Raw genomic sequence first — 23,006 nt, forward strand, 5'->3', positions numbered from 1 at the left:
ATTCTCTGAAGGCTTTGTTCTTTCGAAGTACTGCCTCTTTACATATGTTGTTCCACCATGGGGTTTCCTTACTTCTCCTCTTTGTGCTAGTTCTTCCGCACACAATCTCAGCTGCCTCAACTAGGGCCCTCTTAAAATCTCCCCATTCTTCTTCCACTGTTCTCTGATCTTCCTTTGGCAGCTTCTTCCTGATCAGTGTCTGGTACTGGGTCCTCCGTTCATCCTCTTTCAGCATCCATGTCTTCAACCTTTTCTCCTGTATATCTATCTGTGCACCGTTCAATCTTTCGAGCAACTTTGTTGTATGGGAGCGAAAGCTGGGTGGATTCAGGTTACCTTATCAACAAGGTTGAGGTTACGGATATGAAAGTAGCTAGGATGATTGCAGGTACTAGTAGACGGGAACAATGGCAGGAGGGTGTCCACAATGAGGATATCAAAGAAAAACTGAGAATGAACTCTATAGATGTAGCAGTCAGGGTGAACAGGCTTAGATGGTGGGGTCATGTTACACGCATGGTAGAAGCAAGGTTACCCAAGAGACTCATGGATTCAGCAGTAGAGGGTAGGAGGAGTCGGGGCAGACCGAGGAGAAGGTACCTGGATTCGGTTAAGAATGATTTTGAAGTAATAGGTTTAACATCAGAAGAGGCACCAATGTTAGCACTGAATAAGGGATCATGGAGGAACTGTATAAGGGGGGCTATGCTCCATACTGAACGCTGAAAGGCATAATCAGTCTTAAATGATGATGATGATGATGATGATGATATCTACCAGTGCTTTCTCGTTTGGTAAGTCACCGCAGCTTCTTTTATAATGTTCTGTTTATTTTATCGCAGATTCATAATGAAAAGGGAGGTTTTTAATATGACCATGTTGGTGACATAGTATCTTGAGAAGCAGTTTGGTTGTGGTTAATGTGTGATTTACTTTTACACTGACCACAGAGGGTGAAAACTGAAAAGCCAATGTTACTACTAAAGAATACAAATTGACACATCATTTGAAGAAACATTTAGTATCAAAAGTTACATACTTAGCTACAGTTACTACATTTTCATAATTTATATTTCACTGGAAGGCCTAGACTACGTTCAAACACAATGCGCTGTAACGCACGCACCTGCATGTCACGCCCAGTGGACCCGGTCAGCCACCTCCTCAGGGGCCGCGCGTGGCAGTCGCAACGCACCGGATTCGAAGCCAGGCCCCTCAGGGAGACACCGGCCCGCCGTTCGTCCAGTGCCGACAGCACGGGGGCGCCGAGCGACGTCACGCGGCTGCCCGTCACGTCTAGCAGCACGCGGCTGGAGCGCGGCAGCGCGAAGAAGAGTGCGGGCGGCAGTGACGATACAGACGTGTTGCGCAGCCACACCTGTGACAGGGAAAAAGTGAACTGTCCTGGATTTAAGCTCTCACTGATCCACCGACTACGTACTAAATATCAACTCAGGGAATTTTAACCTTGATGTTTCAAGCTCTGTCTTAGAAACATAATAACATGTGTGTGTGTGTGTGTGTGTGTGTGTGTGTGTGTGTGCACGCACGTGTGCTTTGTCTGATTCTGGTGAAGGCCTGTTTGGCCAAAATATTTGCTTGACAGTCTTTTTGTTGCACCTGTCTGTGACTTGGTATCTCTGCTATATGATGAGTAGCAAATACCCGTTTCATTATGTTGTAAATATATGGATTAAGTGCCTACGGTGTATTCATCTTACGTTATTCTATGCATTGACTCATTCCGTGTTCCCGAAGGTGCTCTTCAGTGTGACCTATAGAACATTATGAATGAACCAGAACAGGTGTGTTACTATCATAGTGCACGAGTCACGAGTGTGACAAAGGTCAAGGGATACCTCCTAATATCGTGTTTTACCCAGCATAGTGCAGTGCCCCGACAGTGCACGGACTCGACAACTCTTTCGAAGTTTCCTGCAAAAATACTGAATGGTGCTGCCTCCGTGCTTGCAAAAGTATTACTGGTGCAGGATTTTGGGCACACACTGCCCTCTTTCCACAAATGTTTGATGGGATTCATTTCGGTGGTCTGTGTGGCCAAACCATTCACTCGAACTGTCCAGAATGTTCTTCAAACAAATTGTGTGTCCCTTTTCTCCTTTGTCAATCTGAGACAGTCTTTGATCTTCTTTAGTCGTTTACAAATACTCTTTACGCCATGTTTGTGCAATATATGGCTGATTTTGTTTGTCACTATGGGAATGTATGGCAGAAAGACTGTACCCGGCATTTCTTTTTCTGATGCCGAGTCACATAATGATCGTGATTGTAACTGTTGTTATTATGCGCTGGGTACAATTTTGCTTTCTGTGATTACTGGTTTGTGCACTAATGGTAACTACTGCTACCCACAACTTAGATTGCTCTGTATTCGTGTGTATTCAGTGTGCTATTCAAAGGGAGTCTTAATGAAAGTCACTTCAGCAGCTAATATTCTATTTTCTTGTACATAATATTTCAAATTAATGTGCCTACTCGGGCTGGCGACCGTTCGATTTTTCATTCGTATATGAACTTTACTACTTTTATTGTCCCCAAAGTAAAAGCCTGTTGAGTTTTTCTATTAATTTCAATATATTCAGAATTGCTGTCCGATACCTTAATCCATTAGACTTGCACGCGGTCAGGACTCAAAATCCTCCCAGAGGGTAACTTTGGTTTGTATCAGGATAGGCGAGTGTTATAAGTTGGAGCAGAGGAGCCAGTCCACTGTATGTAAACACAGCCCCCTCCATTATGGAGCCACCACCAACCTGCACAGTGCCTCGATGACAACTCGGTTCCCTGGCTCCGTGGGGTCTGTGCCCCACTTGAGCCCTACCGTCAGCTCGTGACAACTGAAGCAGGGACTCGTCTGACCAGACCGCAGCTTTCCAGTTGTCTAGGGTCCGACCAATATGCTCGTGAGCCCACAGAAGGTGCTGCAGGGAATGTCGTGCTGTTAGTAAAGGCACTCACATCAGTTTTCTGCTGCCACAGCCCATTACTACCAAGTTTCACCACAGTGTCCTAACATAGATATCGCCGTCATACGTCCCACGTCGATTTCTGCAGTTACTTCGTGCAGTGTTGCTTGTCTGTTAGCACTGACAACTACACACAGATGTAATCATTTGAGGGAAGGCTGCTAGCCACTGTGATGCCCACGGTGAGAGGTAATGCCTACACTTTCATATTTTCGGAACACTCTCGAGATCGTAGATCACGATTTCTGACACAGAAAGTCCTATATGTCTGCCTCCAACTGCTACTGTGCATTCAAAGACTGTTAATTCCTGCTGTGCAGCCACAATCACATCGGAAACCCTTTCACGTGAATCGCCCGAGTACAAATGAGAGCTCCGCCACTGCACTGCCCTCTTATACCTCAGGTACACGACACTACCGCCGCTGGCACATCACTTTTGTCACCTCGGTGGATAATAGCGACACCTACATCACCGGTGCCAAACACAAAACAGGAGGGCAACGATTTACCACAACGTGGATCACCTCGATCGTCGTGATAAATGAAATCTGCATAAGATCGAGACTTCCGTCCTCCTTACTGCCTTAACTGTGCAGAGTGCCACGGGAGCGTGCCTCCGTACCTCACTCAGATTTTTGTTGCCTGTTGCTTCCAGCTACAGTTTCTGAACACAGCTACCAGAGGTTGCTCCACAGGGTATGTGGGGACAGGACAGCACCACACGGGGAACAGAGTCTGTGGAGGGCCGTGGCTCACCTCACTTTGCTACAGACATGCAGGCTCGATACTTGACCTGGCACGTGCTCGGCATTTCATGTCGGCGAATGTAATTTGCCGTATTTATTCGAATCTAAGCCGCACTCCAATCTAAGCCACACATGAAAAATGAGACTCGAAATCGAGGAATAAAAATTTTCCCAAATCTAAGCCACACCTGAAATTTGAGACTCGAAATTCGAGGGGAGAGAAAAGTTTTGGACCCCACCTCCAAATCGAAACAAAGTTGGTCCATTGTAATATGAGACACAATTTAGGTCGAATGAATGACAATACAGCTACAGTAGTTTGGTTAAAATTGTAAGCTTAGCAGTTAAGCTATGTGTCAGGCGCTCTGTCCGTATTTATACGGGTACCCTTCCTTTTTCACGTGATTCGTCTAGTTTGAATTGACTGCTCATTTTTCTTTGATCTGATAAGTGCCGTTCTCTTTGTTATAGGTGTTTACACCACTCTAAGCTGAAAATGCATTACTGTACTGTGTCATGCATTGTTTGTTGCATTCTGGTGATGAGTGTTTACAACCTGTCACCGCTCGCGGCACGGCTCGCTTTTGTGCGCGCTACCGCCGCTTACAATAAAAAAAAGAGAGGAATTGTCTCATTAGTGAAACATTGGCAAGAGACTGCTATTTGTTGTTACTTACACTGCTGCTTTCTTTGATAATGATCAACAAGAACCAAATAATAGACTGCATATGATAGAAGATGTTCTGAATGAGAGTTCATCAAAAATTTTTCTCCCTTTGAAAATCTTTGCAGATGCCTCTTTAGTACATTACATTCCGCACAGAAATTACAGTCATTTTAGATTTAAAAATCTAGTCAACTGCCGTGCTTCATTTCTGACTGTATCACTATTAGGCATAAGAATAATACGAATATAAACATGACACGATATGTACATTCTTCCACGTTTGCTGTTGTCTCACTCTAGTTTCATAGTTTATTACGCAGACAGGATTTAAAAGAGATAGCAGCAAACTTGAAAGAATACATGGCAAAATGTTTATATTTGTATTATTCTTATGGTGAAGAGAATACTGCAAGTGATTCACAATTCATAAAAGTTCCTATTAGCAACCATCTCTTCTTGAAGGTAGCGCAAAATTCAGAACGTAGAGTTGGCCATATTGACACACATCCCAAACAGTCTTGCCAGTCGGATTTTTGTAGTACATTGAAATGCTGCTACATTCGAAGATGAACAATATGGGATTTGTATTTACTTCGTCGGATAATGTATGAAAATGCAGTGGTCCAAACTCGGGGCGGAGAAAAAAAGCTCGTCTTTCACCTTTTTTTTTTTTTTTTCTTTAATTTATTTACTGACGCAGAGGTTTTTGTGCCAGTATTTATCTTTGTGCTTGCAAAGCACGCCTGTGTAGCGCTACATATATTTGATGGCAGAAGTTAGTTGTGGCGGTACCTACCAACTTTTTTCAGAACTTCCGCTTACTTTGCACTCGATTCTAAGCCGTAGGCAGTATTTTAGATTACAAAAACCGGAAAAAAAGTGCAGCTTAGATTCGAGTAAATACGGTAGTCAATCTCCTGTTAAGAGAGTTAGAAACACTGTAATAGCTAGAAAATAACAGTTGGAGACCTATCGTGGTCACCAGAGCTCAAAACTACCAGATGAGCCTATGAGAAAGACGACAGTAACTAAGCACCTTCTGTTGGACTCCTCAGCAATATAGTGAGGTTATTATTAAAAAGGAGAGGAAAGCTGCTCCAGTCTGGACACAAACGGGCCAAGCGATCGCACCCGACCGCCGTGTCATCCTCGGCCGATGACATTGTTGAGAGATGCAGTACAGAGGGGCGTGTGGTCAGCACACAGCTCTCCCAGCTGTCGTCCGGTTAGCAGAGCTCAAGCCACCACTAGAGTACCCGGAGCATCCGATAAGTAATGCGACACATTTTGGTTGAAAAAATGCAGAATTTGCTGTGGGACATTGTGGAATACTCCTGCTTCGTCAGCCCCTATAATTCCAATAGGTGGTAGCCTGAAAAATGGCATCTGTAACAGAGCTGGCATCGAGTTTCTATCGGTGGAAAAACAGAGCATTGCAGATATTCACAGGTGCTCACAGAACGTCAACAGAGACCTGGCAGCGAACAAAAGCGCGGCGAGTCGTCGAGCGAGGCGTCTGTTGTCGTCGCAAACTCTTCCGATCTCCCGTGTGTCGGGCGGACGCACACAACTGTGACTCGAGCAGTGTTCGAATGTGCGGTCACTCTCGTTGAAGACGGTCGACAGAAACCCTCGTTGCTTAACTGCGTGTCTGTGTGGGTAGTGCTGACACTCCCGTCCGCCAGTTGTGTTGCTCGAGAGTGTGTGCTCGCTGGGTTCCTCGCTGCTTAGTGGAGGGCTGTGAAGAACAATGAAGGACAATCTGTGTCGAACTGCTTGCACATTACAAGGCTGACTGTAACACTTTTTTGTTGAATATTGTCACAGGAGCTGAAATGTGGGTTCATCACTTCGAACCAGAACAGGGTGTATACGCGGACAAGGAAGAAAAATTCCCGAATTTTTCCCAGATTTTCTGGTTAAAAATACACTTTCTCCTGGCTGAAAACACACTTTTTCGGTGTTAAGTGATAGTATATTTTCCCTTATCAATCCTTTGAATGGTTAAGGTTTTATACACGGGTGTAGAATTTCCCGGCACTTTAGAAAACGAAACTCAGAGAAAACAACGTGTACATTGCATATTTTCGTATTACGAAAGTATACATTGGAATTCCACCGAACACCGCACGTTACTTTCCGAATCATTGAAATCGAGATTGTGATGCGTTTCTGTAAGCCAGTCATAGCTCATGTCGTGTGATCTCGGCAGCCGATGACAGCGGACATTCAGAGCATAGGACACCTGATGTATTCAGCTAACAGCAACATCCCTGTTACGTAGCGTGAACACACAAACAGGGAAAGTTAATAGTTTAAATTAATATACAGTGTTGCTACAAGCAAAACAAAGCTTTCACATATAATATTGGTCTCTACGGTTAATAAGCTGCAAGAGAAGCTAAGATTTTGCATATAATGTTGATTGTTTTTGCGCTTGTTACACTTTAAGGATCACACAAATGTGCCAGTAAAATTTTTAATAATGACAAATGTCTGATCTTACAGAGTTCAAAATTCTTCTAAATGGCTCGTCATCAAAGAGCTGATTTTTAAATGAGAGTCAAATGCTCTGTGGTTTAAGAAATTCATGGTACATTCTCACACATAGTTCAACTTACGTAAAAGGATATTTACTTTCAAAGTAACGCTTTTCAAACCACCATTTGCAATAATTTCCCGCTACCCATTACAATTAGGTTTGTTTGAGCGCAGATAACAGGCGTTACTGCGCTTGCACAACTACCGTGACATAGGAAGCCCGTATGTACGTACGTGTAAAACATTGAAAGATCATACATTACGTCATAAAAGAAACAGGACATCAGAGGATACTCCAAATGCATTGGAATTTCATGAACATTGTGTGCACATTTAAAGTGCATACTTAAAGTGCACATTCGTATGTTCAGATTCCCAATCAAGCAGACCTCGACCTGATATTAAGCTTTTCAGTGTGGTTTTCGGGATGCAAATTTTCTTGGAGCACCCGTACTGTATTATATCATGTTTGGTTCTTTATTATGGCATAATGCCATACATGCTAGAAGATGAAAACATGCACTTGAAATGCAGTGAACAGTTGAAACTAGCCAGTACTGTGGAATTAAACATTTTGTTTCAAATACATTGACTGCCTCTGTGGAAAAGGTTAATAAAAGTCAAATTTCTTTAGAAGACAGACAAAAATAACTTCATTGTTCTGCAAGGCAATCAATGCTTGACAGTCAGAAAGGTGGAAGTAAAATAAAATCTGAAACTAATGACATATTTTGGCCTTCCGTAATTATGTGAATGTATTTTAATTCAATTGATGGCTCCCGGCCACAGATATCTGTTTTGTTTTCAATTGACGTGAGAGTAAACAAAGGGGAAACAGCAAAATTGCTAAATGTAAACATGGGTCACGGGGAGACTATCCACTATATCTCAGACTGCTCTGCGCATCAACTTCGGATCTACGATATTTGCAAACCGGGTCAATACTAAAAAACAATTGAATTTTCAAAAATATGTTCATCTTGTAGTGCAAATCTTTCTGAAAAGTCTGAAACATAAAACATATGTGTTCGAGGAAATGTAAGACATGTTATTTGGTCTTAAGTGTGCCAAAGTGCATTGCCCGCCTCTTCATAAACCATTCTTCTATCGCACGTCACTGTATTTTGCTCTGTGGAATTGAAAAGTGTATATTTTGTAATGGATGCCATCAAACTATATTAAGAACAGTGGAAATTGAAATGTCCTGCAGAAACAAAAGGGCAATCCGTGAGTGGCCCCACACCACCTCTCCTCCAGAGAAAAAGTACAAAGCCACACCCTTAACTGATAAAGTCATGGCAACCGTCTTCTGGGATACGGAAGATGTCATTCTGTTTCATGTCCTCACACACGGTGCAATGACCAACTGTGGAGTGCATCGTGCTACCCTCAGGAAACCGAAGAAATGACTTCAGCACGCTTGTCGCCACAAAAATGCAAAGGAACTTCTCCTTCTCTGTGACAATGCCAGGCCTCACACAGGTCTGTGCACCCGAGTTGAGATCACAAAACTCCATTAAATTCTTCTTCTTCATCCACCCTACAGCCTGGATCTCACACCTTCTGACTTCCACCCGTTTGGCCCGAGGAAGGTGGACTCCACGGGAAGCAGTAAACGGATGACGGGAAATTACTGACACACAAAGACGTTGGCTCCGACATCGACCAGTAGAGTGGTACCAGGTTGGTATATGGGCCCTCCCAGTAAAGCAGCGTAAGCTGTCGCATTGAACAGAGATTATGCTGAAAAATAGTGTTTTGTAGCCAAAAGAGTGGGGAATAATATGGTGTACTGGGATCACAAACAAAACCCCCACACTTTCAGAAAAGAACGTGTTGCATTACTTACTGAAAGCACCTCGTAAACTCCTCGTTTGGCATCATGAGGCCCGGTCTGACCCTTTCCAGTCCTCCCACTGAGGAAGAATCCCTGGCAGTATTGAGAATTGAACCCAGGTCCCCCGCATGGTACTCAACTCAGCTGATCACTTAGCTACAGATGTGGACTCATTATTAGAACTACGTTACAGTTCGGTCCCAGTTCACAAGGGTTATGACTTGCAACCATCACCATTTTAATAGCTACAAAATAATGTAGTCCTATAACTCTTTCCAGAGCATAAAACTTCCAAAAACTCCCTCAAAAGGAGCAATAGTATTGAATTGTCTTCTGTTGGGATCCTCAGTAACATAAAAAGGTCATTATTAAAGCGGCCATACAATTCTGGCACAGTCGGCGGGTGATATGACTCGGAACTGTGATGTACTAGAGGACCAAACATTATTTGTCATCTGTCATTACCTCTTCAGGAACACTGCTACAGCAGTACGGCAACAGCCACCATCACATCACAGCCAGTGGAAAAAACTTGCAAATACAAATAATGAAAAGACCGAGACACATAAAATGATGCATGTGGTGTGAAGAGTTACACAGAGACCCATACACCTGTACTGGGTAATGATATCTGGTCTGTACAGATACAATAGTGTTCAAAGAATCTACCACATTTGTTTTTAGCTAGTAGGGAGAGGTCCCCAGGGGTGGGACTAACATTTTCAGACTGCCTTTTACAGTTGTGTAGGTCAGGTTCCCAGGAATCACACCTTGGTGTGCCCTCATTTGCAAGTAAGTTACAAAAAAGTATTTCAGAAGTTCTCTTGATCCACTAGGGCCTTAAGAATAGCATTAAGTTTCAGAATGGCATTGTAGCATAGCGGTTAAATTATTTGGGTAGTATGCTGAACGCTGTATATACAGGTTTCATTGGGTACTACTTATTTTTTATCTCTTTATCTACATGACTGTGATCATTACTTTCATTCAGTTAATTGTTTAAGCACTATTTCTTTCATTTATAATCATTTGCCACATCATTCTAATCATCTTATTTACTTTCAGGGTTCTGTACTTCAATCGGTAAAAACAGAACCCTAATAGGATCACTTCATTCTCTGTGTATCTGTCGGTCCGACTTTTCAGAACCCTTTTTCTCAGGAATGGATAGACATTTCAAGCTGAATTTATGTCACACATTAAGCTCTAAGGTCCCTTGGTAATGTAATACAGTGAAGTTTCTAAGTCAGGGAAATCGAAAGATACAGCCAGTTATGTCACATATATTCATACTTAGGAATTAACTTATCAAAAACCTATATTCTTGAAAGTCTTGGGATCCCTCAGACTAATATCCTGACAGTATCAGTGTTGACAACAGGCTAAAATCATTGAAATTCTTGATTCTTGGAATGAATGAACAGTCTATGTAGGTAATTAAGTTTGTACGGAACCTTCAGTGTGTCAGTCCCACTCACATCTGGCCAATTCTTCATTTTCGTTTCTTGTACCCTTTTTCCTTTTGCAATCTTTTCCCGTGTTTTTAAGTTATTTTTTTTGTGTTTATTAAGATTTAATTTCTTTCTTTTCATCACTTTATATTTTCATATGTGTTATTAAAATTGTTAACTGTGTTACGCATTTTGCTTCAGTTTCATTTAATTTAAAAAAAAACCTTCATTTAAACCTTCATCTGTATTATTTTGTCAGTGCTATGACAAGAATTTATGTTTTAAATCCTTGTCTGGTGATTACCAACTGAAAAATTATATCTTATAATGATGAGTAAATACTTGGCATCATTGAACTGCCAATACAAATAAATTATTTCATTTTCTACTTTTTAATCATGTCATCAGTGTTTTTAAATGTGTAAAAATTTTGACAGATAAATAATCGCAAGAACATGATTTTTCAAGAAGAGAAATTTGTTAATGTTGAACGTAGATTTAAGTGTTAGGAAGCCTTTTCTGAAGGTATTTGTCTGGAGTGTAGCCATATGTGGAAGTGAAACATGGATGATCAGCAGTTTAGTCAAGAAGAGAGTAGAAGCTTACAAAATATGGTGCTACAGAAGACTGCTGAAGATTAGATGGGTAGATCACATAACTAATTAGAAGGTACTGAATAGAACTGCAGAGAAAAGAAACTTGCGCACTTCACTTCATATCTACAATGCACGTTGTCTACGGAGCTAATAAAAGTAAGCAAATAAATGAAAAATTAATTCGGCAGCCACTACGCTGTCTTACAGTAGGAAGGGTGCACTGCGGTACCTCGAGGCCGGATGCACGGAGCCCGGCCAGTGCGCCCCCGGACACCTGTCGCAGCGCGCGGCCGTGCAGCCCGAGGTGGCGCAGCCGGGGGTGCAGTGTGGCCGCCAGCTGGTCGCTGCCGAGGGACGCCTCCGTCGCCTCCAGGTCCAGGCTCTCCAGCGGGGGCAGGCCACGCAGCACGGCGCGCACATCCAGGAAGCCCAGCCTGGAGAATGCTCAGATTTATTAACAGACAAGTAACGGATTCGGGCACGGTGTACTGGTCCAAAAGAGTTTTGACTTAGACTGTACGTAACAAAAAAAGGTTGGAAACCGATCTTTCATCTGGAGCACTCTAAATCAAAAGTTAAAATTTATGGTATATGGATTTATAACTATTGACAAGTTTCCATTAGTGTCACACATGCCCGCTGGGGAAAAAATTGTGTACAGTACTTCTTGTAGGTTCTGTTACACTGTTTAATCTATAGGAATAACTTTCCACTAAATTCTAATTTGCTCAAAGCATTTACATTATTCTGGAGGCACATAAAAAGGTTATCCCTGGTTCACTTCAGAATGTACCTACTGCATGCTGAAAGTTATCCTAAAAATGTATGAGTAGGCTCCTATCAAACCTTTGAATTGGCCCATCCAGAAAACCTACCTGTTTCTTCGAATCACAATACAATGGTACTTGTCATGTCTACAATAACTTTATCATACTGATACAGAAAAGTATCAAATCAAAGTTAGAGAAACATATAAAGGCCTAAACCCATCCGGCCAACCTCTGACACTAACACTGCCAAATCCGTATTAACAAGGCTGACCCCACATTGAAGTGTGACAGAGGCCATAAGAAAATGATGTTGGTGACAATGCTTAAGGCCTAAACTGTTGTAGTAAATACCAGCATTCATTTTGGCATTCGCTGAAATTGTTGGTTCAGCACCAAAGAATTTTTTTTTCTGACAATCACACCACTTTCACCACATTGTAGAGTCACCACACCACACTCAAATACATATCATTTGGGATACAGACAAAACAGTCTATGCATGTTCAGCTGAAAGCACATCACATCACATTCTGTGTTCACCAGTGTTCCTGTATAATTGGGCCAGCTGGTTAATGAAATACATACAAAATCCATAAAGAAGCAGGCGATACACACTTCAAGTAAAGTGAGTGACACATTGTAATTTTTACTAAGTTAATGTATATTTACCAATACATTTCTTCCTGTTGTACATATTAATCATTATTTAATATCACTTGAAGTAATGTAATTACCTGCAGAAGACAAAAACCATTATCAGAAAACTTCAGGTATACATGGGTCTCTTCAGTCAGTTCAGATTTTTCATATCTTGGAAGGCACAAATTTGTTTTTAATGCAATTTTGGACAAAAAAATGGTTCAAATGGCTCTGAGCACTATGGGACTTAACATCTATGGTCATCAGTCCCCTAGAACTTAGAACTACTTAAACCTAACTAACCTAAGGACATCACACAACACCCAGTCATCACGAGGCAGAGAAAATCCCTGACCCCGCCGGGAATCGAACCCGGGAAAATTTTGGACAATGTTGTAGAATTATCACATAGAAATTTCCAAAAAAGACTGTAAAATTTCATAGTTATATGTTCAAAATATAAACATTTCGAACATAAACAGCATTTAATTCTCAAGATGGGATGCTGTTTTCCAGAACACGAGCAGGCATGCGGTGTACTTTGTACCCCCGTAAATAACAACTGTCTTTATGTTACCGAGGTAAACATGTATGCACAAAATCACAGTTCAATCTTAGTTTAGTCAAACAATGATAAAATAAACTTACATTATATGAGCTAAAGCATGGTTTAATTAAACAATAATAAAATAAGCATCCATTATATCACACTGTTGCAATATTCAGGTGTTACCCTGCAGTAATGACTCAGTCAGAGCATGAAACAGCTCAGTTGCATCATATCCAAACCAACCACTTATTTGATTATCTCTTAGACAACTGCCTCATTATGAGATTGTGCTGCTAGCTCGTAGTCACGAGTCATTTTCTAGCATGGATCGTAAATTTTTTCTCACCTAGCTCACTGTATATTTTTTATTGCTGATACTCCGTTGGGCATATGACAATGCAACACATCATTGTGTTAGCTGAAGCAATAACAAAGGAAAATGCATGGACTCACAGTTAGAAAACAACAATGGAATTGCACAAGACAATATTATTTGCAGTTGCTGCACTTTATGCCTAGGGACACCCATGCTAAGGTTAAACTAAATTGAAAGGCATTTGTTTGTATCAGCTAACAAATCTGTAGCATTAAAACATATGACTTAGTACCACACGTACACTTATTGTCAAAAGTATGATCATATAGGATATCAAGTGAAATTTGTTACTGGATTGAGAACTTTTTGGTAGGGAAGATAGAGCATGTTACCTTGGATGGAGAATCATCATCAGATGTAGAAGCAACTTTGGATGTGCCCCAGGAAAGTGTGCTGAGACTCTTTCTGTTCATTTTGTATGTTAATCAACTTCAGGACAATATTCCTAGTAACCTAAGATTTTTCATATGATGCAGTTATCCGTAATGAAGTACTGTCTGAAAGGAGCTGCATAAATATTCAGTCAGATCTTCATAAGATTTCAATGTGGTGCAAAGGTTGGTAACTTACTTTAAATGTTGAAAAATGCAAAATTTTGCTCTTCAGAAAATGAAAAAAAAACATAGTATCCTATGTTACAGTGCAATCAGCCAGCTCGTATAAAAAAAAATGGCTCTGAGCACTATGGGACTTAACTTCTGAGGTCATCAGTCCCCTAGAATTTAGAACTACTTAAACCTAACCAACCTAAGGACATCACACACATCCACGCCCGAGGCAGGATTCGAAACTGCGACCGCAGTGATCGCGCGGTTCCCGACTGTAGCATCTAAAAACGCTCGGCCACCATGGCCGGCTAGATCATATAAATATCTGGGTGTAACACTTTGTAGGAATATGAAATGGAATGATCACATAGGCTCAGCCATGAGTAAATCAGGCGGTAGATTTCAATTTGATTGTGTAATCAATCTACAAAGGAGGTAACTTAGAAATCACTTGTGTGACACCTTCAAGAACATTGCTCAAGTGTGTGGAACCCGTACCAAATAGGACTAACAGGGGATATTGAACATATACAGAGAAGGTCAGCACAAATGGTCACAAGTTTATTTGACCAATGGGAGATTGTTACAGTGATGCTGAAGAAACTTAACTGGCAGGCTCAGAAGGTAGACATAAACTATCCCGAGAAAGCCTACTAACATTATTTCAAGAACTGGCTTTAGATGATGACTCTTGGAATATACCGCAATCCCCTACTTATTGCTCACATAGGGACTGTGAAGACAAGGTTAGCGTGCACAGAGGCATTTAAACAATTCTTCCCATTCTCCATATTTGAAAGGGGTAGGAAGAAACCCTAATAATTGGTACAGAGGGCTGCACCCTCTGCCACACACTTCACAGTGGTTTGCAGATTGTAGATTTAGGGGGAGATGAAAACGTATTTAACTAGAATAGTTAATAGAAACTTGCAGGTACCAAAAATGACTTTTAAAAGCCAAAATTTTATGATATTTTCTATGTGAAAGTTAACAATACTCATTACTTCAGAAGTGTCATTTGTTTGTAAATAACATATTGTGATAATTAAAGTTTTATGAATTTTTAATTCTTCTCTGTATATCACGAGAAGTTAAAACTGTAGTAATAAGAAATTATATGTAATTGTATAGGCAATGGAAGGCCAGGCACAGGGCTCATGAGTCATTTATTGAGAAGTCGTCAGTTTGAATCTGTTGCGTGGCACATTTTGAGGCTAAAATGCACTATTTTTGAACCAGTTCAGTTAATGAATTCTTCATGTTGAGCTTGATAATGAGACAGTACAAGTTTTTGTCATATTCCACAGGTTTGAGTTAAAATCTGGAACTCTATCAACAGTGTGCCAACCTCATCAGAAAAGTACGCTCACGTTCAGAATAAACAGAGCACCTCGAACGACTAGAGACTATATTCATATTCACAGGACATGTACATTAATACGTTCTGCAGAAATGATTAGCATTTGACCAATGTTGGCCCGTAGGTTCACGGTCAACATCGATATTGTGACACTACCTACCGGTAAACTGTTCCTACTGCTCTTGTCGCTATAAACTGAAGGTAATGGATCAGTGTGACTTGAGCAGATGTGCAGGATGCCTTGCAGATGTACGCACAAAAAGTGCTGTCAAATCATCTAGTTTGAAAGATGGCACATTATTGGCACGAGAGAATATGATGCATACATCTGGGAAACTGCTGCTCGTGTGGGACAAATTGTTCTGGCAGTGCAACGGGTGTGTGCAGAATGCTTCACAGAAGGCCGTAGAACACGTAGAGACGAGTTAGGTCGCACTACCCAGACCACCCACTGAGAAGATCGACACCTCATCCGAACGGCATTGCAGGACTACCCTTCTCAGCTCTGGCACAATAGTGGAATAGTGTAACACATCGTACACTATCAGGGTGACAGTCCGTCACCGGTCGTTACGGCACAGGCTACGCACGTCTCGCCCAATTCTCCACCCGCCTTTGAAAAATGTTCAGAAATGTGCTAAACGGCAATGATATACGGAGCAATGTCATCGGGGAATGGAATGGCACGAGATAATGTTTTCTGGTTTGTTTGTTTGAAAATGGTGGCTGCACTTGGGCTCTCCACAGACAGGAAGAGCGGCATTGCTGTCACTGCTTTCGCACAAGACCTTGTGACCCGATGGTGAGGGTTGTTGTTGAGTTCTACCACAAATCACAGATGGTTCTTGTCCAGGGCACCGTGATCAGTGTGACCTATGTGAATGACATCCTGGAACCTGTAGCCATACCCTTTCCGCACAATGCCCCAGATGGCATTTTTTAAGCAAGACAATCCACTACTACATGTTGCTGCACGAACACATGCTTTCCTGGTGTCACAGGATGTCAGCCTTTTGCCCTAATGACCAGATCACCAGACTTGTCGTCAGTCGAAAAAGTGTGGGATACGGTCCAAAGAAGGCTGCAGTGCTGTGACCCAATGTCAATCCTCACAGACGAACTTTGGAGGCAGGTGAATACAACACGGACGGTCTATACCCCAGAATGCTACTCGTGTCTTATACACGTCAATGCCATACTGCGTGGAACAAGTTATTAGGACCCGTGGTAGACCCTGTGTCTACTAAGCAATAGGAGACACACTGAACTAATCTTCATACATCCATATTGAAATTGGACGAAGGTGGGACACAGCTGGTATACTTTTTATTAAAAATGGAATTCCTCCAGCTGTACTTAAGATTTTTTTATATTTACTTCGTCACTACTAGTTTCGACGTTGTGTCAGTGCCATCTTCAGGCCTGTACACTTTGATGAAATCAGTTGTGTGTGGCTCAGCCTAGCAGTCCGCAGTGAGACCAACACGTGCTCCACACGGACGGCGAGCAGACTGCCCACCGTCCACGTGCAGCACGTGTTGGTCTCACTGCGGACTGCTAGGCTGAGCCACACACAACTGATTTCATCAAAGTGTACAGGCCTGAAGATGGCACTGACACAACATCAAAACTAGTAGTGACGAAGTAAATATAAAAAAATCTTAAGTACAGCTGAGGAATTTCATTTTTAAGAAAAACACTGAACTGAGATGACTGAAATGTTAATCATTTCTGCAGAACATACTAATTTACATGTCCTGTGAATGTGTACGTCATACCTCTAGTCGTTCAAGGTGTTCTGGTTTTTCTGGACATGTGTGCATTTATTAAGATTTTTTATATTCCTCCTGTTGCAACATTAAATGCAAACATGATTATTTTAAACTGGTAGCACTTTTGGAGATATATATTTGGCTGTAGATAATAGGATAAATTATACCTTCTAATACTACATGGGCCAACTTCATTTGCAGTAGGATTTAGCAATATATACATAATAAAATACCTCAAAGAAATCAATCTATTGACATGTGACAAACAGGGTTTCAGAAAATGTCATTTTTGTGAAACACAACTGACTCTTCGTTTTGACAAAGTGCGAGTGCTGCAACAGGGCATATCGAGTTCACAGTTTTAGATTATCTGAAGGCTTTTAATACTGTTCCTCACAAGTACCTTGTAACAGAATTTCATTCCTAGGGAGCATCAACTCAGTTGTGTGACAGGATTCATGATCTATCAGAAAGGTCACAGTTCACAGCAATGATGGGAAGATGTCTACTGAAACCTGCTGTTCTTAGCCTATAGAAATGATTTAGAAGACAATTCGAGCACCTCTATTATTTTGTTTACTGGACATTAACTTACAGCATCACCTGTATCAGTAGAGGACCAAAACAAATTGCAAAATGATGTAGACAAGATATCTGCATGATGCAGAAAGTGACAAGTGACCCTAAACAACACAAAGTTAGAGATTGTTATGTGAAAAATAAATAAATAAATAAATAAATAAACACACACAAATTTATAGGCAGTTGGTTGAACTAAATACGTGGGTATTACAATTGCAAAGAATTTATATTGCAACTACCATACAGAAATTCTTGTGAGGGAAGGCAAACCAAAGGTTGCATTTTATCGGTAGAACACTTAAAAGATGTAACACACCTGCTAAGGAGTTGCCTGTACTATGCTCGTATCTCCTCTTCTGGAGTGTTGCCGCATGGTATGGGATCCTTACCACATAGGATTGACAAATAACATCAAAAGAGATCAAAGGAGGGCAGCAGGTTCTAAATTATTGAGAGATGGGAGAGCGTGTTATGCATATGATAAGCTAGTTGGGGGTGACAGTCAGTATTACAAAGGTGTTTTTACTGTGGAGAGATCTTTTCACTAAGTTTCAATCACCAGCCTTCTGCTAACAGTGCAACCAATGCAAACATATTTTACTGACTCCGATCTACATAGAGAGAAATGATTGTGGTAATACAAGGGAAGACCAAAAAGTGCTGTTGTTGTGGCCTTCAGTCCTGAGACTGGTTTGATGCAGCTCTCCATGCTACTCTACCCTGTGCAAGCTTCTTCATCTCCCAGTACCTACTCCAACCTACATCCTTCTGTATCTGTTTAGTGTATTCATCTCTTGGTCTCCCTCTACGATTTTTACCCTCCACACTGCCCTCCAATGCTAAATTTGTGATCCCCTGATGCCTCAGAACATGTCCTACCAACCGATACCTTCTTCTAGTCAAGTTGTGCCACAAGCTTCTCTTCTCCGCAATCCTATTCAATACCTCATTAGTTATATGATCTACCCATCTAATCTTCAGCATTCTTCTGTAGCACTACATTTCGAAAGCTTCTATTCTCTTCTTGTCCAAACTATTTATCGTCGATGTTCCACTTTCATACATGGCAACACTCCATACAAATACTTTCAGAAAGGACTTCCTGACACTTAAATCTATACTCGATGTTAACAAATTTCTCTTCTTCAGAAATACATTCGTTGCCATTGCCAGTCTACATTTTATATTCTCTCTACTTCGACCATCATCATTTATTTTGCTCCCCAAATAGCAAAATACCTTTACTACTTTAAGTGTCTCATTTCATAATCTAATTCCCTCAGCATCACCCAACTTAATTCGACTACATTCCATTATCCTCGTTTTGCTTTTGTTGATGTTCATCTTATACCCTCCTTTCAAGATGCTATCCATTCTGTTCAACTGCTCTTCCAAGTGCTTTGTTGTCTCTGACAGAATTACAATGTCATTTGCAAATATCAAGGTTTTTATTTCTTCTCCGTGGATTTTAATACCTACTCCGAATTTTTGTTTTGTTTCCTTTACTGCTTGGTCAATATACAGATTGAATAACATTGGGGAGAGGCTACAACCCTGTCTCACTCCCTTCCCAACCACTGCTTCCCTTTCACACCCCTCAACTCTTATAACTGACATCTGGTTTCTGTAAAAATTGTAAATAGCTTTTTGCTCCCTGTATTTTACCCCTGTCACGTTTAGAATTTGGAAGAGAGTATTCCAGTCAACACTGTCAAAAGCTTTCTCTAAGTCTACAAATGCTAGAAACATAGGTTTGCCTTTCCTTAATCTTTCTTCTAAGATAAGTTGTAAGGTCAGTATTGCCTCACGTGTTCCAACATTTCTACGGAATTCAAACTGATCTACCCCGAGGTCATAATTTTTTTACCAAAACCTTTAATAAGTAAAAAAAATTGCAAATGAACTTACATCTTTTATGTACTTTTCTATATAATCACCAATGTTCTCAACACATTTCTCCCATCATGGTACCACTTTCACTACGGCCTGTTTGTAGAAGTCCATTTGGCTGGAGTATAGCCATCTGCAGTTTTGGATTTCACTTCTGCATCCATCGCAAAGTGTTGTTCGGCCAGGAATTTCCTCACGGGACCAAACAGATAACACTCAGGTGCCACAAAATCCTGACGGTACGGTGGATGCCGGGGCACCTCTCACCCGAATCTGGCTATTTCCTTCTGAACAGGAGCAGCAACACGGGGGCGAGCGCTGTCACGAGGAAGAATGACACCGTCAGCTTTAATGTTGTGGCACTTGTCACAAAGGGCACGGTGAAATTTAACCACACTTTTAATGGAAGTTGTAGCATATCAGTGCTCCCATGTTGTGCAAAGCCCACCAATAACAATCCGTGCAGCGCTGCAGCTCCCACTGCCCGCTCGGAGTGCGGCGAAACACTAAGTTTCGCGAGGCCCTCTCGGAAGAATGCACACCACGTGGAGACATTACTACAGTCCCTACAGCTCTGTAGGACAAACTTGTATTGTTGTAAAATTTCAATATTCCAGCTGCAACAATGGGGGAGAAAAAAATTATTGCGCATTACTTTCAGACCCTCCCTCATAAAATAAGACAAATCGGGTTTTGGAGGGAAGACTTGTGAGTTCATTTTTCCCACGTGGTATTCAAAAATTAAATGGTTGGAAAATAGTCTAAAACTGGCTCTCTGATTCCGATGTCAAACACTTCAGTGTGTTATTTACATAGATGATGATGGACGGCCATTCGAAATTAGACCAAAATCGTTTTTGTGAATGAATAATTTGGTGTCAGCTGTATTACGTCACCAACATGTAGAACATCTGTACCCAATTCAGCTGATGCCAAGTTATTTAGATCCATTGAATATTTTTTTATGTACTTGCGTGTCAATTACAGAGTAGTCGAGGAGACATAGATGTTTGTGCTATGCTAAGCAATGCCAAGCATTTATTCTTGACATTTGTGGCTTTCAGGTAAGAGCACGACGAGGGCATTTGCAGAGACTTCCGTCGCACGGGGAAGCAGAACCCAATATCCCTGACGAGCAGTCGGAGTTTGTCCGCAAGTTCCCCACGACACGTCAAATTCTGCAGCACTGCGATCACAGACCTGGGGTATCCGTAGACGGCGAGCTCCTGGAGGGACCTCAGCCCGCGGAAAGCGGCAGCCTCGATGCGGGTGCACTGTGGCAGGTCGCTGGCATCTAGGCGGGCCAGGGTTCGCAGCCCGTCCAGGTCGCCGGCTTGCACTGCCGCCACCGGGTTCCCCGACAGCCGCAGCTCCCGCAGTGCCGGCAGCCGCCGCCACGTCTCACGGTCCAGCCTGCCACACAGGTGAGGTATTTCTACCTGTACGGTTGTCCAGTCGTGGGTGGATGTTTCGGTTGGAGTTGAGGAATAAATGCACGTATATACTTTATATTTTATTCCAGTCCAATTATTTATGCACTAAATTGTTGTTTAACCTCTTTCATATTTGTTATTGTAAAAACAACTGAATTTTTACACTTAACACAGACATAAAAAAAAGTGCTCCATCCATACAGGGTGTCCTATTTATCCTGATTACCTCAAATAATTTTTTATAAAGAAGAAAAATAAAAAAAATAAATGTATCAAGCACATGTTGAACAGCAGTACATCTTTTTAAAAGAGTACCCTCTATTTTTTTTATCCAGTAATGTACTTTGTCTCTTCTTTTCAAAAATGTATTACAATGTACTTTACACATAAACATGGCAGTATGTAAAATGTAATAGAAACCTGACTTACACTATTGTGTACTAAACTACGCATCATTTACGACGGCTGCCGAGTTTAGGTTCATTCTGCGTATCTGACGTCACAAAACACAGTCAGCTAATGAACAGAGAAAGATGTTGCCAGAGCTCGACTGCAGTGCAGAGCACGGACGAGTGTCTTCAGTTTTAGAAACATTCAGTCATAAATAAAGTAATTGAACAAAAGCAATGTCTTGATAGCAGATTTTCTTTTATAGAAAGTTTGGAAAAAGCATTCTTTATACCAATTGCTTCATATTCTATTAATTAATTAAACCAAACAAGCAATAAGCCTCCTAATTCAGGTGATAGCAAGGAAAGGTGTTTGTATCATTCTAACTAACCGCTTTTTCGCAATAAAGAACAGCGGTAATTGTTTCTTTCCTACTGTACTTTGACGAAACGTGAGTAATTCATAGTCATACGAACAGTGTTTGTCTGCATTTTGCGTGCTAGTTTAAAGTTCTTCAGAAGGTCTACTGGATGACAAGTTACATTAGCATAATGATTAAAGTGTTTAGCTGCTAATTGAAAGGTGCCGAGTTCAAACCTTCCTCGGTGCTTCATATTTTCTTTACTTTAAAACAATATCGAAGTGTCTTACTTCATGAATTTTATTCGTTTGAATGTAATTTTTTGAAATTTATAGTGACAACTAAAATCAACCATATGAAAAAGTATACACTGTGGACTTTTACCTTTGCAAACTCTTTAAAATTTTGTGCAATGGTTTACTACATCTAATGCTACACAATAACTGCGTTGAACATCGAAATAAAATTAAGTCATTTATGGGGGGGGCAGCTATCAGTCAAGAAGATGTGTAAAAATCAATTTATTTGGCCAAATGCTTTTTGTGAAATCAAATGATAAAGTGTGTCAAAGCAGTCGAAACACCATGTGTCTGCACAGGCGAGCAGTGCATAGATGACAAAATCGCGCACAGCGCGGAATGCGGAGAGCACGTCTCTGTAGCAGCAAAAGGGTTAATGCGGCCGTGGTGGCTTTACTTCATAAACTGCGTGCTCCCCCCTAAACGTAAGATTGTGAACTATACTATGGCGCTACTTCTCTTGGCGCATACAACTGTAAACGTACCAATCTCCCGCGTCTGGGCGGGCATGCGCGAACCGCCAAGATAAAAGAATTGAAGTATTGCACACAGTACACGTATCCCAGGTAACATAACCTGTCCACTTGCTGGCGTTGATAGTAAACAAATGGAAACACAATGAAAATGCACATCAGTCAATAATTTTCAGTCAACAAGATTTGTGTGAGTACAGTGTACACCAATGAAAAGAAGATACACAAAATATCATTTAAAAGTACTACAGTACTGTACTACATGTATCCATACCTGTATTTAAAAAAAACTAAATGTTGATAGTTCTTCACTGAGTGCTTTGAAATTCTGACACAAATGCATATCTTTTTATACTCCTACTGAACTCTCCCCCCCATGAACCATGGACCTTGCCGTTGGTGGGGAGGCTTGCGTGCCTCAAAGATGCAGATGGCCGTACCGTAGGTGCAACCACAACGGAGGGGTATCTGTTGAGAGGCCAGACAAATGTGTGGTTCCTGAAGAGGGGCAGCAGCCTTTTCAGTAGTTGCAGTGGCAACAGTCTGGATGATTGACTGATCTGGCCTTGTAACACTAACCAAAACAGCCTTGCTGTGCTGGTACTGCGAATGGCTGAAAGCAAGGGGAAATTTTTCCCGAGGGCATGCAGCTTTACTGTATGGTTAAATGATGATGGCATCCTCTTGGATAAAATATTCCGGAGGTAATATAGTCCCCCATTTGGATCTCCGGGTG

At 41.4% G+C, this 23,006-nt stretch overlaps 1 protein-coding gene across 1 annotated transcript in view; it reads right to left on the reverse strand.

Annotated features, from left to right (window-relative positions):
* Positions 1-23,006, reverse strand: part of LOC126109837 (chondroadherin-like protein) — a 222,495-nt gene that overhangs the window by 8,908 nt on the left and 190,581 nt on the right. The window contains exons 15-17 of the mRNA XM_049914896.1: positions 20,515-20,727; positions 11,057-11,261; positions 1,127-1,378 (exon numbers count right to left, since the gene is read on the reverse strand). Of these exons, the coding sequence (XP_049770853.1) occupies positions 1,127-1,378; positions 11,057-11,261; positions 20,515-20,727 (670 nt within the window). The remainder of the gene's footprint in view (positions 1-1,126; positions 1,379-11,056; positions 11,262-20,514; positions 20,728-23,006) is intronic.

The sequence above is a fragment of the Schistocerca cancellata genome, chromosome 12 (assembly GCF_023864275.1).
Source record: "Schistocerca cancellata isolate TAMUIC-IGC-003103 chromosome 12, iqSchCanc2.1, whole genome shotgun sequence".
In the NCBI taxonomy this organism is placed as follows: domain Eukaryota; kingdom Metazoa; phylum Arthropoda; class Insecta; order Orthoptera; family Acrididae; genus Schistocerca; species Schistocerca cancellata.